This window comes from Pristiophorus japonicus, chromosome 9 (genome assembly GCF_044704955.1).
Source record: "Pristiophorus japonicus isolate sPriJap1 chromosome 9, sPriJap1.hap1, whole genome shotgun sequence".
In the NCBI taxonomy this organism is placed as follows: Eukaryota; Metazoa; Chordata; class Chondrichthyes; family Pristiophoridae; genus Pristiophorus; species Pristiophorus japonicus.
Window position 1 is genome coordinate 220,019,267 of NC_091985.1, and position 18,451 is coordinate 220,037,717.

Here is an 18,451-nt window from a genome sequence, read left to right on the forward strand (position 1 = left end):
AAGTGTGACCGTAGTCTTTTGTTGCAAGTCTCCAGAGTGCCTCTCCAACCTGTGAAGCCTCCTTAAATATCTGTGCTCCCTTGGGACTCCAGGGGATGAGCCCTTTGGTGGGTGTACAGAGTAAATACAAGTATACATAAATAACAGTAAAGAGTTGGGGTCCCAGCACTGATCCCTGCGGCACCCCACTGGTTACTGATTGCCAACCCGAGAATGAACCATTTATCCCGACTCTCTGGTTTCTGTTCGTTAACCAATCCCCTATCCATGCTAATATATTACCCCCAACCCTGTGAACTTTTGTCTTGTGCAGTAACCTTTTAGGTGGCACCTTGTTAAATGCCTTCTGGAATTCCAAATACACCACATCCACTGGTTCCTCTTTATCCACCCTGTTCATTACATCCTCAAAGAATTCCAGCAAATTTGTCAAACATGACTTCCCCTTCATAAATCCATGCTGTTACATCCATGTTACAGCAGTGACAGATAAGAAAGGTGTTGAATTAAACGATGGGTGGAAGCTAGCATCAGGGCGGAAGGACAGTGAGGGGCTCTTGCCTTCACAGAAGGACTCCCATGTCCTGATCAGAAGTGACCCTCAGGCAATCTCGGTTACAAACCGGTTAATGACTCGAACATGTAGAAATGTAGATCGACAAACATAGCTGTTCAGATTATTGAATATATACAGGAAAATACGTGAGTGAACCTTCCTCATAAGTCCGGCCATCATTAACCATTTTTGCCTGAGAGCAGAATGAAACATAAAGAACAGATTATAAATCGGGAGGGGATGTCATTGATGACCTAATTCAAGAATTTGAGATTTTGGCGAGCAATAAATCTGATTGGATGTTTAAAGAGACCAATCAGAGAGATGCAGAACAATGGAAATTGACAACGTGGCCAATGAACCAATTACAGTCATTGCCTTCACCCATCCCTCATTAGCATAGGGCTGTGGGCGGAGTGTGGGGCTGCCTATATAAGGCGAGCCCGGAGCAGAATTTCCTTTATATCTGTACCTGACTGAACAAGACGATGCCTGAGGAAAAGAAATCGCTTCTTGGCCTTTTGGCTAAGATCATGCATAACTGACCTGACAGGGGAGTAACCATGACCCCAAAGTGGTTCTCCCTGGATCAGGAAGGTAGTTTTCCTATGCTTTTTGGAAATAGGAGGTGGGTGGGGTGGCTTGACCCATCCACCTCCACGGAGGTGTGTGGGGTTGCTGACCCATCCACCTCCATGGCACGAACCTGGTATTGCAGTACTTCCAGGAACGGTGCTTGGGCTCTCGGCCTTTTGGCTAAGAGCATTAGCGCAGGGTGATCCTTGATGTGTGGAAGGTGACCTCTGGCGTTTGTGATCTGACAAAGAATTGGAAAGATTGGCTACGATTCAAAAAAAAAGAAACCAGCTTCGAAAAAGGGTGCCAAGAAAGTAATCAAGAAAACACCACCGAAGGGTGGCAAGAAGCGCAGAAAGTCGAGGAAGGAGAGTTACTCCATTTACATCTACAAAGTGATGAAGCAAGTTCACCCCGACACCGGCATCTCCTCCAAGGCCATGGGCATCATGAACTCGTTTGTGAACGATATTTCCGAGCACATTGCGGGTGAGGCTTCCCGCCTGGCCCATTACAACAAGCGTCGCACCATCAGTTCCCGGGAGATCCAGACCGCCGTGCGCCTGCTGCTACCCGGGGAGCTGGCCAAGCACGCTGTGTCGGAAGGGACAAAGGCGGTGACCAAGTACACCAGCTCCAAGTAAAACTCCACGCTGTCCTGACGGAACAAATCCCAAACACAACGGCTCTTTTAAGAGCCACCCACAACATCATTGAAAGAGCTGCACAAACACATCACCCTTTAGACTGAATTTACTGTAATTATTTCCCGAACAATTGTGTTTGAGACCCTTTACAATTCCAGCTGTAGATTTAGTTTTGAATTCTTATAAGCAGCTTCACTGACGGGTTCGACCTTGGCGTCGCTGTAATTTCCCGCAGTGAGTAAACTACAAACACGGTCCCTGGTCGCTTTCCCTTTGCTTCCAGACCCGTTCATTCACAGCGCCTGCCGACGAATTTATTTTGGGAGGGCGGGGAAACTCCGATTTCAGTCACACGTTCTCACTCAAGCCCTTTTCACGTTTTGTTTTTATTCCGTTGCGGCTCAGTCCGTTTATTAACCCGAGACTCCCCGCAGTGTAACAACCCAGAATGGGAGTTCTTAGAGACTAGAACAGGGGCAGTTTGAACACCCTGTCCCTCTTCTATTTTTACAGAAGGTCTCTCAGTTCTGGTCTCACTCCCACAGCAGCTCCTATGAAAAAAAGTTCACTTTTACAACGATGGAGCTGGAATGTGTCCCGTTACACAATCAGTGGGGACTGAGTCCCGCCCGTTACAGACAGTTTGAACCTGAAGCCGAATTTAATGCTGATTGTAACAGGCTGGAATTTGCAAAGGAAACATGGAATCAGACAAAAGGAAACAAAAAGTGTTTTGAAGTATTTGGCTAATGGTGAAGTTACTAACATAATTCACAATTTTAACAATTATTGGCGGGATTTTTGAATTTAAAAAATCGTTAGGTTCTGACTTTGAGAACCAATCATTTTCGCCCTACTTTCATTGGTGGACTAAACAGGCTGTGATTGGTCATGGGAAACGACCAATGACATTCACCACAGAGTGACCAATCACAAGGTCGCTCCCTGTATCCCTCCAGAATGTATAAGAAGGGCAGATGTGGGAGGAGTTTCTCATTCTTTCTCTGAGCTTGTGAATTGTGGAAATGTCTGGAAGAGGAAAAACCAGCGGTAAAGCTCGGGCCAAGGCCAAGTCTCGCTCCTCCCGAGCCGGACTGCAGTTCCCTGTGGGCCGTGTTCACAGGCTCCTGCGAAAGGGGAACTACGCTGAGCGTGTGGGTGCCGGAGCCCCGGTCTATATGGCTGCTGTGCTCGAGTATCTGACCGCTGAAATCCTGGAGCTGGCCGGCAATGCGGCCCGCGACAACAAAAAGACCCGCATCATCCCCAGACACCTGCAGTTGGCCATCCGCAACGACGAGGAGCTCAACAAGCTGCTGGGAAAGGTGACCATCGCTCAGGGTGGAGTGCTGCCGAATATCCAGGCTGTGCTGCTGCCCAAGAAAACCACCACTTCGTCCAAGACCAAGTAAAGCGGACAAGATTTAATCTAATAACCCAAAGGCTCTTTTCAGAGCCACCCACAGGATCTGTGAAAGGGCTGCTTACTGTCTTAATAGAGTCATGTACCGATAGATTGGCCTGTTTTAGACCTGTAAACATAGAAAATAGGTGCAGGAGTAGGCCATTCGGTCCTTCGAGCCTGCACCACCATTCAATAAGATCATGGCTGATCTTTCACCTCAGTACCCCTTTCCTGCTTTCTCTCCATACCCCTTGATCTCTTTAGTTATAAGGGCCGCATCTAACTCCCTCTTGAATATATCTAACGAACTGGCATCAACAACTCTGCGGTAGGGAATTCCACAGGTTAACAACTGAGTGAATAAGTTTCTCCTCATCTCAGTCCTAAATGGCTTACCCCATATCCGAATGGGGGAGTTCTCAGTTCCCAATCACTGCATTACGGTTCTCTGCTCACAGATACACTCTTCCAGTTAACAGCGAATAATTGAACTACAGTTGTCACTCAACAATTGTATAAATACCGCCACAGGTTCCTTAAATGTTCTTTAATCTGTCTGAAAACTAGAGTCGGCGGTGATGAATTAATGTAGTAATAAAAGGGTCTAGTTTAATTTTGGTCTGGTTTGAGATAGTTTGAATGCTGCTTGTGTTCTCGGGAGCTCCGGCCGTTCCCGGGCTGTGTATTTCTCTGCTAAGCCAGTCAGTTTAGACCGCACTGGAGCAGCGAGCGATGTACACACAGAACCCGGGTCAATTGCAGTGCTTCCCAGATCTGCCTGTCCCCATTCTCCGGCAACACCGAATGGGGAAATCTGTGTTCTGCCCCGGGGAACTCGAGGTCAGAGCGACGCAAAGCCGATGTCAGTTTCTGAAAATATTAAAGGGCTCATTAGTTAATCGTCAATAACTCCCATGTGAACGGAGTTGGTATATGAACACACGATCAGTAATCAGTCCCACACCCTCTGCCCCGTCCCTACAATGGGTTAATGAACAACACGAAGCTCTGGTTACAGGTGATGGCAGCTCTTTCCTTTGTTGATTTGGTGGCTCTGAAAAGAGCCGTTGTTGCACTTGGTGGTGAATCTTGGAGCCGAGGCAGGGGGAGTCTAGGCCCGCTCCCCGCGAATGCGGCGGGCAAGCTGGATGTCTTTGGGCATGATGGTGACTCGCTTGGCGTGAATGGCGCACAGGTTGGTGTCCTCAAACAGCCCCACCAGGTAAGCCTCGCTGGCCTCCTGCAGGGCCATGACGGCGGAGCTCTGGAAGCGCAGGTCGGTCTTGAAGTCCTGAGCGATCTCCCGCACCAGGCGCTGGAAGGGCAGTTTGCGGATCAGCAGCTCGGTGGATTTCTGGTAGCGGCGGATCTCCCTCAGAGCCACGGTGCCGGGTCTGTAGCGATGAGGCTTCTTCACTCCGCCTGTGGCCGGAGCGCTCTTCCGGGCCGCTTTGGTCGCCAGCTGTTTGCGAGGAGCTTTCCCTCCGGTAGATTTGCGCGCTGTCTGCTTGGTCCTGGCCATTTTCTGAACGAATCTGGGACACAAGGATTATTAATGCGAGCCTCCTCTGGGGCCTCCTTTTAAAGTGTGTGAGGGTCCGCCCCGGGGCTGTGATTGGGTGCAGCCCGACGCCAATCAAGTTTGAACTAAGCACCAAGAGTGAAAATGAAGGGCGGGGATTTCTGGGCCTTGATTGGCTGAACTGAAACTGACAGTTGGTCAATTTCAAAAAGCCCGCCAATTTCACAGTATCAACCAACAGAGATTAAATAAACTCTAATTTCGCGCCAGCAGTTTAAGAATCCAGCTCTTTATAACGGCGATTGTGCCCCATTATAAGTCACCAAGTCCATTTCTCTGTAACATTCCGGTTTAAATTCTGTTCCATTCCCTGATCGGTCTGTACCGGGCGGGAATAAATCCCCGGTCACTGCTTCCTGTAAACATAAAGTCCCGCATCGATCCCGCCAGTGCCGTCCCGTTTAACCGATTCTCACAGAAACCTCACATGACAGGAATTATCTGTGAGGGGAGACTGTAATGTCTGGGTAAAGGGGACTGTGTATCCCACCCGGTAATTGTGACTGTCAGCCGAAGTTTCTGATCTCTCAATTTACAATAGTTGTAAAATATTTAATAATTCCCATATTCCTACAGCGACTACACTCCAAAAGTACTTGATTGGTCTTGAGGCGTTCGGTGGTCGTGAAAGGCGCTATATAAATCCAAATATTTATTTCCATTAATTAAACAGCCGAAATCATTTCCCAACCAAACTGCCCCATCCCCAGGTCGCTGCTCTCTCTGTGAGGCGGTGGGTGGCTCTTAGAAGAGCCTTTGTGTTGTGTTTCGGGGGGAAGGGTCAAGTTATTCAGCCGCCGAATCCATAGAGAGTGCGGCCCTGCCGCTTCAGAGCGTACACCACATCCATGGCAGTGACCGTCTTGCGCTTGGCGTGCTCAGTGTAGGTGACTGCATCCCTGATCACATTCTCCAGGAAAACCTTAAGCACCCCGCGGGTCTCCTCGTAGATCAAGCCTGAGATCCGCTTGACACCACCACGGCGAGCCAGGCGGCGGATAGCTGGTTTGGTGATGCCCTGGATGTTATCACGGAGCACTTTACGGTGCCGCTTGGCTCCGCCTTTACCCAGTCCTTTGCCTCCTTTACCTCGACCAGACATGATGACGTTTACTCACTGAAACAGCCGCTGAATGAGAAGGAGCTCCTCCCGGCTCCTTTTTATAGAGCCGGAGCCGACCTGACTGAGAAAGTGCAGAGTGAGAGAGGCGGGAAGGGGAGGAGACAGAGTCAAGATTGACAGACAGAGCAGAGAGCGGCCTCTGGTCTTCCAGCTCCGCCTCCAGCTTTCTGCAGCCGCCAATTTCAAACTGTTTTCCCACAATAGAACCGAGACACAGCGCTCTGCACAAACCCTTAAAGACTCGGAATTCATCTTCAAGGCTTCCATGAACCAGAAGCTTTTAAATAAAGTCCCGTTACAATGTAAATGGGGACTTTTCAGAATGGCAGGCAGTGACTAGTGAGGTACCGCAAGGTTCTGTGCTCGGGCCCCAGCTGTTTACACTGTACATTAATGATTTAGACGACGGGATTAAATGTAGTATCTCCAAATTTGTGGATGACACTAAGTTGGGTGGCAGTGTGAGCTGCGAGGAGGATGCTATGAGGCTGCAGAGCGACTTGGATAGGTTAGGTGAGTGGGCAAATGCATCGCAGATGAAGTATCATGTGGATAAATGTGAGGTTATCCACTTTGGTGGTAAAAACAGAGAAACAGACTATTATCTGAATGGTGACAGATTAGGAAAAGGGGAGGTGCAAAGAGACCTGGGTGTCATGGTACATCAGTCATTGAAGGTTGGCATGCAGGTACAGCAGGCGGTTAAGAAAGCAAATGGCATGTTGGCCTTCATAGCGAGGGGATTTGAGTACAGGGGCAGGGAGGTGTTGCTACAGTTGTACAGGGCCTTGGTGAGGCCACACCTGGAGTATTGTGTACAGTTTTGGTCTCCTAACCTGAGGAAGGACATTCTTGCTATTGAGGGAGTGCAGCGAAGGTTCACCAGACTGATTCCCGGGATGGCGGGACTGACCTATCAAGAAAGACTGGATCAACTGGGCTTGTATTCACTGGAGTTCAGAAGAATGAGAGGGGACCTCATAGAAACGTTTAAAATTCTGATAGGGTTAGACAGGTTAGATGCAGGAAGAATGTTCCCAATGTTGGGGAAGTCCAGAACCAGGGGACACAGTCTAAGGATAAGGGGTAAGCCATTTAGGACCGAGATGAGGAGGAATTTCTTCACCCAGAGAGTGGTGAACCTGTGGAATTCTCTACCACAGAAAGTTGTTGAGGCCAGTTCACTGAATATATTCAAAAAGGAGTTAGATGAAGTCCTTGCTACTAGGGGAATCAAGGGGTATGGTGAGAAAGCAGGAATGGGGTACTGAAGTTGCATGTTCAGCCATGAACTCATTGAATGGCGGTGCAGGCTAGAAGGGCCGAATGGCCTACTCCTGCACCTATTTTCTATGTTTCTATTAACAATCGCGAATATTCCCGCCGATATACAGCCCCTTCCCTGTCAATCTCAGACCTTGTTCCATCTCCCCACACTTCCTCTCACAGACGGGTTTAGCAGTTTACAAACACCTTATTCCAGCTGATTTGGAGAATGTGGTGCTTGGGGTTTGAGTTGTGAGGCGAGGTATCTCCGCCAGTATCACCGTCTCACAGAATCTGTGAAATGACAATGACCGGGAACTGAGACTGGAGCCGAACACATTCCCAGTTAGTGAGGCCCGGGCCGGACATCCCATTCTCTGTGTGTTTTATTGCAGATACTGGGGGATGGGTGAGTGCAGCCAATGTCAGCGAGTCACCAGGGATCCTGGCTTCATGTTCAATGATTTCTGTCTGAAATCTGAGCCCGGACCCGGGACAGGGATCATTTGATTCGGGGATCAGCTCTTTTCTGAGAGGCGTGGGTGGCTCTGAGAAGAGCCTTTGGGTTCAGATCTTTACAAGTTGCACTTTTATTTACTTTTTGGGCGCTGCTTTCTTGGATTTTGCTGATTTGGCTATGGCCCTCAGTTTTTTCACCTTTTTGGCCGCCTTTACCTTTGCGCCTGAGGCCTTCTCGGGGCTCTTGGGCTTCGCCGCCGCCTTCTTCCCAGCCGCTGTTTTCGCTGTCTTTTTTACTGTTGGCGCCTTCTTGGCTGCTGGTTTCTTGGTTGGAGATTTCTTGGCTGGAGATTTCTTGGCTGCTGGTTTCTTGGTCAGAGATTTCTTGGCTGCTGGTTTCTTGGCTGGAGATTTCTTGGCTGCTGGTTTCTTCACCTTCCTTCCCACTTTCCCCTGGTTTTCCTTCTTAGCGACTTTGAAGGAGCCCGAGGCGCCCGTGCCCTTGGTCTGCACCAGGAAGCCATTTGTCACATTCCTCTTGATACTGAACCTGATCTGGGACCCGCGCTTCTCCACATCCACGCCTTTGGCCGCCAGAGCCTTCTTTATCGCGGCCAGGGACATCCCCTTGCGATCGCTGCCATCGGCCACAACCTTGAGGATCTGTTCGCCCATCGTGGGACCGGCTGGCTTGGAGCGGGGAGCCGCCTTCTTCTTCTTACTGGGAGCCTTGGTTTGAGCGGCGGCGGCAGGAGGAGCGGTTTCGGCGGCTGCAGTGTCAGTCATGTCGGCGGCTCTGTAGAAAATCTCTCTGACAGTCAGAGCTCGGTCAGAAATGAAACGGGAGGCGGCGGCACAGAGCAACTTAAAGGCAGCGAGCGGACGGGGCGGAGACTTCCTGCTGTCAGCTCCCCGCCCCTCCAGCCTCTCTGTGTTTCTCTCTCCTCATTAACTGTCCGATTCCAATTCAACCCGGGCCCTCCAGATTCCCAGACTGGCCTCTTTCTGTCCCGAACACCGGGATGTTTGTTGTCGAGAAAATTTCATCCGAACTGAAGGCAGCAATTTGGATTTAAACCCGTTTCATTGCTGCACTGATCGCGCTCTCTCACGCGAGCGCGGATATTTTCTCTGTTTTTCGACTGAAATTTGAAATCACTTCAAACTTGACGTTTAATTCCCACTTTAGACCTGAGCAGGGCAGCAGGGCGATCCTGTGACAGGGAAATCTTTGAATTTTACACAAGAGGGACTCTGGAATCCGGCAATGAGACGGACACACAAACACAGTGATATTCGTCTCACCGGCCCGCCCCTTTAACACACTCTCGCTCACACAATGTTCACAATCTGCACATTCACAGCACAAACTGTCCCAGATTTACAGCTCCCAGCACAGGGTTTCCTCTCCGCTCGGCCTGTGCTGCAGATTCTCGGGGTTAGTTGTAGTTTCCCAGCTCAGTAAGTGTTAAACACTCTGAGACCGGCGCCCCTCACAGTGCCTGTTCCAGATTCAGGGGCAGGAGCCAATCACAGCAGAGGCTGGCTTAACCCATATCTGCTGTTAAGTTGTTATATTGTTCGCACGCAGAAATATGTTTGCTTAACGTGAAAATATAAATTATGTGTTCACCGTCGCACCAGCCTCTTTGTGTCTCTCTCTCCTCCTAAACGGAGGGACATTTAACTGTAACTGGTGTCCTATCCATCTCATACTCAACACCCAGAGATGGCTATCAGAGAGAGCGACAGAGACACAGTACCAGTCTTAAACTCCCTAACTGTGTCTGCTTATTACGCTCTATGATACTATCACATATTCATGTACAGCATCAGCGGAAAAGAGAGAGAGACAGGCACAGTATCAGTCTTACATTGTATATCAGTGTCTCCATATTACACTCAGTCACAGTGCCACACCGTCATGTATTGCACCAGAGAGAGAAACAGAAACATTCTCAGTGTTGTAATTCCAACAGTGTTTCCACATCGCGCTAAATAACAGAATCCCGCCTTCACAGACAGTTCAAGAGAAAGGGGGATAGCGGCAGAGAGAGAGTGGGCTGAGAGAGAGAGAGACAGGGGAGGCAGGGCGGTGAGACACAGAAACATGCACAGTATCAGTTCCAGACTGACCTGTGAGGCCCGGTTTTATCCTGAAAGATCCCATTGGAGAGACATAAGATGCAGTCCCCTCTCTCACTGATATTGTACCACAGACAGACACATTATTAATCCCACACTGCGGGACAGTGTCAGAGAGTGAGAGAAACAAGGTCCCATATTTAACCCTCGCTTGCCTGTTGTACTCTCTGTAATCTTGCAGCTCAGGGCCGTTCGGTATTACACTCAGTGACCGAATGTCTCACTCTGATTAAATTAATCTGGGACAGTTTCTGTCAGATATTAACTCCTGCACAGTCCCAACAAACAGTCCTACTCCCCCGTCCCTCCGATGTTTCTGCAGGATTGCTTTGTGAAGACGGGCTCACGAAGTGAAAAACACACTGCACGGAATGATCCCAAATTGAGCATCTCAAAGGGGCAAGGCCCCCATCTTTAAACATTTTCTGCCCTTGCCCCCCAGGCCCAGTTCCTTTGCTCAGATTCTGATAAAAGTAAATCGGGAAAAGTGCACTTTGATTTTTAAAGGCTGAATTATTACAGCGAGCTGCGCATGCGGGGATAAGCCCCGCCCCCGTGTCGATTTCCAGTGAGCAGAAGAGCGCATGCGCTCTCCCCTCCCCCAGCCCTGCCTGTGAGCGCTATTCACTCAGTGAGCGGAAGAAGATGGTTTAAACAACCGGGAATTGAGACACCACAGCCCCGGGGTAAGGCAGCGAGCAGTAGCCTCCTTACAGCAGCACATCGCTTTGGGAGCGTGTCCGCAGATGGGCTCAGAGATCGGCACTGAGTCCGGGGGAAGTTCAGGGGGAGTCGGGGTCTGTGTGTAACAGGTGGAGTGGAGCAAGAACTGGTCTCAGTGCGTGGAGTGAGTGGGGGAAGGGAGAGGCCATTCTCGGGCTGTGTGTGGACAGCGTGTGTCCCGGGTAAAGGAGACAGAATGGGAAGGATTTGCTGTTTACAATCATTGCTGCTTTCTTCCTGCAAGCCAGTAGTGAACGTTCCTGCTTTCGTTCCAGTCTCACTGTGTTTGTTGTCATTGGACAGTGAGCAGTGGAAGCAGAGCCGGACACTGAGGATTTATACAAGGAGCATCTATTGCAGGCACCGGGTGAGAAATGTGAAAGACACGTTTTAAACAGCGGCTCTTTGTTTCTGGTTGAACGGTTAGTGCCCTGGGAAAGGGGAGTAGCAATCTGAGCTGTGTAAAAGTCCGTGCTCCATCGGGTAGTCCCATTCCTGAAGCAGGGCAGGGGTTGGGTTGTGTCTGGATGTCAGTAAATTGCTGTAAATCTGCCCAACACACTTGGTGTGCAGAAGCCGAGTGCTGCAGTACTGCAGTGGAGTCAGACACTGACACTGTTTGTATCGCTGGCTTCCCTTTGTGAATGTTCATAATGAATATTAATTGAACGATTACATTCATCACTTTCGTCTTTTTTCTACCTCTCCTATTCTTGAATGATCAGAGATACCTTCTCCTACAGGCAAGGAATTGAAGGAACCGGAACAAATGTGAAGTTTCCTCCACCTGAGACATAAGGAACAGTGTAACCAGCTCCTTCTCACACACAGTAGGTACGGTACCTATCACAGTGTGCGGGTACGCAGACAGGTTATCCGAATTAAACATGTTTGTGGTGCTGAATGGCTTCCTCCTATTCCTGTGTAACAGGCCTGAGGGGGCTGATGGCCACCTCCTGTTCCAATTTAACAGACTGGAGATACTGAGTGGCCTTCTCCTGTTCCTAATGTAATAAACATGAGGGGCTTAATGGCCTCCTCCTGTTCATATGTAACAAGCTCTAGGGGCAGAATGACTTCCCCCTGTGCCTATGTATCAGGCTAGAATGGGATGAATGGCCTCCTTTAGTTCTTATGTAACAGGTTCCAGGGGCTGAATAGCCACTTCTATTCCAGTGTAACAGACTCCAGGGACTGAATGGCCTCCTCCAGTTCCGATATAACAAGCTCGCGGATCTGAATGTCCTCCTCCCGTTCCCATGAAACAGTCCCGTGGGGATGAATGTCCTTGTCCTATTCCTAATGTAACAGACCTGAGGGGCAGAATTGTGTCATCCTATTGCTTTCTAACTCCAATTGCTGAATGGCCCTCTCCAGTTCTTAATGTAATAGGCTCGAGGAGCTGAATGGCCTTCTCCAGTTCCAAATGTAATAGGCTCAAGGAGCTGAATGACCCTCTCCAGTTCCAAATGTAATAAGCTCAAGGAGCTGAATGGCCCTCTCCAGTTCCAAATGTAATAGGCTCGAGGAGCTGAATGGCCTCCTCCTGTTCCTATATAATATTCTCGAAGGGTTGACTGGCTTTCTCCTGCTCCCATGTCACAGGGCCAAAGGGCTGAATGGCCTGCTTATGATCCTAATTTAACATGCTTGAGAGGCTGAATGTCCTCCTCCAGTTCCTATATAACATGCAGGAGGGGCTGAAAGGCCTCCTTCAATTCCACTGTAACAGACTCGAGGGACTGAATGGCCTCCTCCTGTTCCTTATGTAACAGGCTCGAAGGGATGATTTGCCTCCAAGTTCCATGTGCTGAAAGGCCTCCTCAAGTTCCCAGATCCAAGGACTGTTCTTCCCCGTTGTTTTGGAAATAGCATCGGGCAGTAAACAGGAGCTCAATGTTTCTTGCCCACCAGCTCTCTGATCAGGCTCCTCGCGCTGATTATGTTTTCTCATCTCACTCAAACATCCCCAAATGTTGCTTTCTTTTCCATCACCTCTCGAGTTATTAGCCAAGTTTTCATCGAGCAAATCGTGATCTCACCAGTAACAGCACTTTGCTGACGGTTATCCACGAGGCTGCTTCTGACATTTTCTTCTGCGTAAATGTTAACCACCGTAAGTAACTGAAAAGCTTCATTTCTATACCAACAACAAACACTTGCATTTATGACAGATACAGAATAATTCTCACATTCACTCACTGTACCCCTGACTGACAGATGCAGAATGAATCCCACACTCACTCACTGTACCACAGACTGATAGATACAGAGTTAATCCCACACTCACTCACTGTACCAGAGACTGACAGATACAGAGTGAATCCCACACTCACTCACTGTACCAGAGACTGACAGATACAGAGTGAATCCCACACTCACTCACTGTACCACAGACTGTCACATACAGAGTGAATCCCACACTCATTCACTGTACCACTCACTGACAGATACAGAATTAATCCCACACTCGCTCACTGTACCACAGACTGATAGATACAGAATGAATACCACACTTACACACTGTACCACTGACAGTTATGGTTTATATAATGTACTAATAGCTAGTCTCTACTCCAAATATTTCTGAATCGCATTTGTCCAATATAATGAAAAACTTTTGTCTGTTGGGTTCATCTCTGATCTGTAAATTTCACAGATATAGGATAAAACACACTCTCACATACCAGAAACTGACAGATACAGAATAAAACTAACACACAGATACAAAAACTGACAGGTGCAGAATAAATCCCACACTCACATACCAGAAACCGGCAGGTATAGAGGAAACACACACTCACACACCCCAGAATGAGAGATGCAGAATGAATCCCACATTCACATTGCACAAACTGACATATAAAGGTAAAAATTCACACGCAGATACCAGAAACTGACACCCCACACTTCTGCCACAAACTGACAGGTACAGAAAAAAACACAATGAATCTCAGAAACTGACAGGTACATATTAATTCCTACACTCACACAGCAGTAACTGACAAGTACAGAATAAAACCCACATTCACATAGCAGAAACTGACAGGTACAGAATGCAATCCACACTTAGATACCAGAAAGTGACCGCTACAGATTAAAACCACAGTCACTCATCAGAAAATGACAGGTATCGATTAAACCCCATACTCCCATACCGGAATCTGACAGGTACAGAATAAAATCCATACTCCAATCTGAAAAACTGATGGATACTGGTCAATATCCACACTCAGATACCAGAAGCTGACGATACAGGTTAAAGTACACACACTCATATCAGAAACTGACAGGTACATGATAAAACACACACAGACATAACTGAAACTGACTGATACAGATAAAGACCACACTCATCAGAAACTGATAGATATAGAATAAAACGCACACTCACACATATCAGAAACTGATAGGTACACAATAAAACCCACACTCACATATAAGAAATTGACAGGTAGACAACAAAACCCAAACTCACATCTCAAAATTTGACAGGTACACAATAAATCCCAACTCACATAGCAGAGACTGACAGGTACAGAATAAATCTCACATTCACTTCACAACAACTGACAGGTACAGAATAAAACACACACTCAGATACCAGAAACAAAGAGGTACAGTATAAATCCCACATTCACATCGCAGAAATGGACGGGTACAGTATGAAACCCACACCCATGTATCTGAACGATAATATGCAAGTAAAACCCATACACGCCTGTCAGAAACTGACAGGGAAACACATGCCAGAGGCTGACGGAATGAGTAAAACAGTTTAGGCACTCGTACTCCAGTGTCAGGCTCACACAATCATTTTTTCAGTAATTCGGATGATAACTAATATGCTCGCAATGTGGCCCATTTAATTAGTGATAAAAGCAACTTGTGAAATAATCCCATTTTTGCTAATTTAATTTGTGACAAAAAGATGGTCTGAGCATGCGCTAAATACATGCTGCTCCTCCCCTCCCCACAGTGTTTAAACCAACGGGAAGGGCCCATGTGAGCTCCCCTCCCCCAGCTCTGTCAGCGGCTGCCGTTTCCTCTGTGCTGGGCTGATGATCATTGAACACATCAGGGAGCGGAGATATCCCAGGCCCGAGTAAGGGAGCAAACAGCAGCCTCCTTACAGCAGCTCATCGCATTGGGACTGTGTCCGCAGATGGGCTTTGAGTCGGGGTAAGTTCAGCGGCTGTCGGGGGCTGTCTGTAAGAGGCAGAGTGGAGCAGGAAGTCGTTCCAGAACATGGAGTGAGTGGGGGAAGGGAGAGGCCATTCTCTGGCTGTGTGTGTTCCGTGTAAGGTAACAGAGAAAGTAAATCACCTCGCTCTTTCAAATCATTGCTGCTTTCTTTCCCCAAATCAGTAGTGAATGTTCCTGATTCAGTTCCAATCTCAGTGTCTGTTGTTCTTGGACATTAAACAGTGTAAACACAGCCTGGATGTGAGGAGTGTCACAAAGTGCATCTACTGCAGATACCAAAAGAGGAATGTGATGGGAGACATTTCAAAAATGGGTTATTTTGTTTCGGTGCGTTGATTTCTCCAGAACCATGTTGCTGGTGATCGAGAGATACATTGTCGCTCCCTCAGATACATCAGCATCTGGTAACTGTGACATTCTGTTAATGACACAGGCCCTCAGCTCGGTTTCAATAGACTGAGAACAATTGTTGTACAACCCAGGTACCTGTGGTTATATTCCAGGAAGCGATTCAGAATTGTACAGGTAGTCCCATGGGAGTGGGAGATATAAACCTGGACTGTGCCAATCGGGTGTCCCATTCATGGACCAGTGCTGGGTTTGGATTGTGTCTGGATGCTGATAACTTTCTATAGAACTGTCCTACACACCTGGTGTGGAAAATCTGAGTGTCGCTGTACTGCAGTGAGGTCAGACAAGGACTCTGTTTGTATCACGGTTTCCTCTCTCCAGGTACTTTACTTTATTATGCACAAACACATGAATTATAAATTTATTCTCTCCATTGCCTGTCCATATCATAACTAATAGTGTTCTCCTATTATTATTCTCAGAGCAAAATACTTCACCAAGCCAGAATAAATTTGATCTTTCCTCAACCCGGAACACAAGAAACAGTGCAGGCAGCTCCTTCTCACACACAGTAAGTACATTATCACTCTCAGAGCGCAGAGACACAGAACTGACCGCAATCATATTGCCACAGGTAGCAGAAGCTGCCAGTCCCACAGTGATCCAAATTCCCAGAGTTATGCTATGAATCCCACAGTCACTTGGAGCAGTACAATAATATGTTGTTCCAAAGTCCAATCATATTGCATTGAAAGGCAGATCCTTTACTCAGACACATGAACAGATAGACACTGACACGGTGTCAATCCACACTGCTGTCTGTACACTGACTCTCAAACCCAACTGCTATCATACAAGAGCAGAGAAACAGAGGTAATGGCCTGAACCAAACCTCCTCCTGAGACAGTCATCGGTAATCGCAAACTATCATCCGCCTACAGCAGGTGGAGAAGGAACCAAATCCAACAGTCACACAGAGCAAGAATAGCTCAGTACAAGAGACTGTCAATTACATAATCAATCCCACACTCACATATCACCAATCGAACAGATACATAATCAATCCCACACTCACACACATCACCAGTCTAACAGATACATAATCAATCCCACACTCACACACATCACCAGTCTAACAGATACATAATCAATCCCACACTCTCACACATCACCAGTCTAACAGATACATAATCAATCCCACACATTCACACATCACCAGTCTAACAGATACATAATCAATCCCACACTCTCACACATCACCAGTCTAACAGATACATAATCAATCCCACACTCTCACACATCAACAGTCTAACAGATACATAATCAATCCCACACACTCACACATCAGCAGTCTAACAGATACATAATCAATCCCACACTCACACACATCAGCAGTCTAACAGATACATAATCAATCCCACACTCACACACATCACCAGTCTAACAGATACATAATCAATCCCACACTCACACACATCACCAGTCTAACAGATACATAATCAATCCCACACTCTCACACATCACCAGTCTAACAGATACATAATCAATCCCACACTCACACACATCACCAGTCTAACAGATACATAATCAATCCCACACACTCACACATCAGCAGTCTAACAGATACATAATCAATCCCACACTCACACACATCAGCAGTCTAACAGATACATAATCAATCCCACACTCACACACATCACCAGTCTAACAGATACATAATCAATCCCACACTTACACACATCACCAATCTAACAGATACATAATAAATCCCACACTCTCACACATCACCAATCTAACAGATACATAATCAATCCCACACTCTCACACATCACCAGTCTAACAGATACATAATCAATCTCACACTCACACACATCACCAGTCTAACAGATACATAATCAATCCCACACTCTCAAACAGTACCAGAGACTGGGATTAACATAATGATTCATACACTCAGACACATTGAATGACAGATTGAGAAAGAATCACAATCACCTCCAATACCTGAGATTGACTGACTGATTGAGAGTGAAACCCACACTCCCCTACCAGGCCCTTACAGCTACAGACAAATACTCACACTCACATACCAGGGACAGATAGTTAGAGAGTGAACTCCAGTCACTCACCAGAAACTGAGAGGTACAGAAAAAAAACACTTCTGCATTCCAGAGACCGATAGATACAGAGTAATACCCACACTCGCTTTCCAGAGACTGATAGATAAATACCCACACTCACATTCCAGAGACTGATAGATACAGAGTAATATCCACACTCACATTCCAGAGACTGATAGATACAGAGTAATACCCACACTCACATTCCAGAGACTGATAGATACAGAGTAATACCCACACTCACATTCCAGAGACTGATAGATACAGAGTAATACCCACACTCACATTCCAGAGACTGATAGATAGAGTAATACCCACACTCACATTCCAGAGTCTGATAGATACAGAGTAATACCCACACTCACATTCCAGAGACTGATAGATAGAGTAATACCCACACTCACATTCCAGAGACCAATAGATACAGAGTAATACCCACACTCACATTCCAGAGAATGATAGATACAGCGTAATACCCACACTCACATTCCAGAGACCGATAGATCGAGTAATACGGACACTCACATTCCAGAGACTGACAAATACAAATTAAAAACCACACTCCCATAACAGAAACCTACAGGTACTGATTAAAACCCTTACTCAAATATCAGAAACAGATAGCTACAGAATGAAACGCACACTCACTTCCCAGTGATGGACAGATACAGAATAAAACACCAGAGAGTGACAGATAGATAGTAAAATCAACACTGACCTGAAAGTGACTGACTGATTCAATGTCAAACCCACAATACCACAGCTGTACCAGACACTTAAAGGCACAGAATGAAATCAACATTCATATAATAGCAACTGACGGGTACAGAACACATACACACATTAACATACCAGTGACAGACAGGTAGAATGTGTTAAACTCCACACTCACATAACAGAAACTGTGACCTATAGAATATAACCCCATTCATAACAGAAACAGACAGGTACAGATAAAAAGTGCCACATTCACACACAAGAGACTGACAGATACAGAGTGAAATCCACATTCACCCACTTGAATAAAACACACATTCGCATAACAGCAACTGACAGGAGTAAGACCCACATACACATCCCAGAGACTGACAGCTGTAGAGTAAAATCCACGTTCTCATAAAAGTGACTGACAGATAAAGAATAAAACGCACACTCACATCCCAGAGAGTGAAAGATACAGACAAAAATACACATTCATGTTACTGAGATTGACACTTGCACATAATACCCAAACCCATATACCAGAAACTGACAGATACAGAGAAAAATTCACACTCAAATCCCAGAGACTG

At 47.0% G+C, this 18,451-nt stretch overlaps 3 protein-coding genes and 1 non-coding gene across 11 annotated transcripts in view; 3 read left to right on the top strand and 1 right to left on the bottom strand.

Annotated features, from left to right (window-relative positions):
- The window catches only part of LOC139273731 (zinc finger protein 664-like), a 316,000-nt gene that overhangs the window by 173,978 nt on the left and 123,571 nt on the right, over positions 1–18,451 (top strand). The gene's annotated exons all lie outside the window — the stretch shown is intronic.
- Positions 1–18,451, top strand: part of LOC139273724 (zinc finger protein 3-like) — a 106,471-nt gene that overhangs the window by 62,504 nt on the left and 25,516 nt on the right. For 3 of the 8 annotated variants that reach the window (XR_011595324.1, XR_011595325.1, XM_070890768.1), the window contains exons 4-5: positions 11,226–11,316; positions 15,522–15,610. The exons of 1 other annotated variant lie outside the window; for it this stretch is intronic. The gene's annotated coding sequence lies outside the window, so the exon portion shown is untranslated. Of the gene's footprint in view, positions 1–10,359; positions 10,446–11,225; positions 11,317–12,541; positions 12,599–15,521; positions 15,611–18,451 lie in introns of those variants that run through there. 4 more of the 8 variants (XM_070890771.1, XM_070890769.1, XM_070890772.1 and 1 more) reach the window with 4 other exon arrangements.
- On the top strand, positions 1,062–1,258 carry LOC139274310 (U2 spliceosomal RNA). Its single transcript, XR_011595445.1, has one exon. It is a non-coding gene; the product is annotated as a U2 spliceosomal RNA (small nuclear RNA).
- On the bottom strand, positions 7,750–8,400 carry LOC139274149 (histone H1-like). Its single transcript, XM_070891190.1, has one exon. It carries the CDS (start codon positions 8,398–8,400, stop codon positions 7,750–7,752), a length of 651 nt encoding a protein of 216 aa, XP_070747291.1.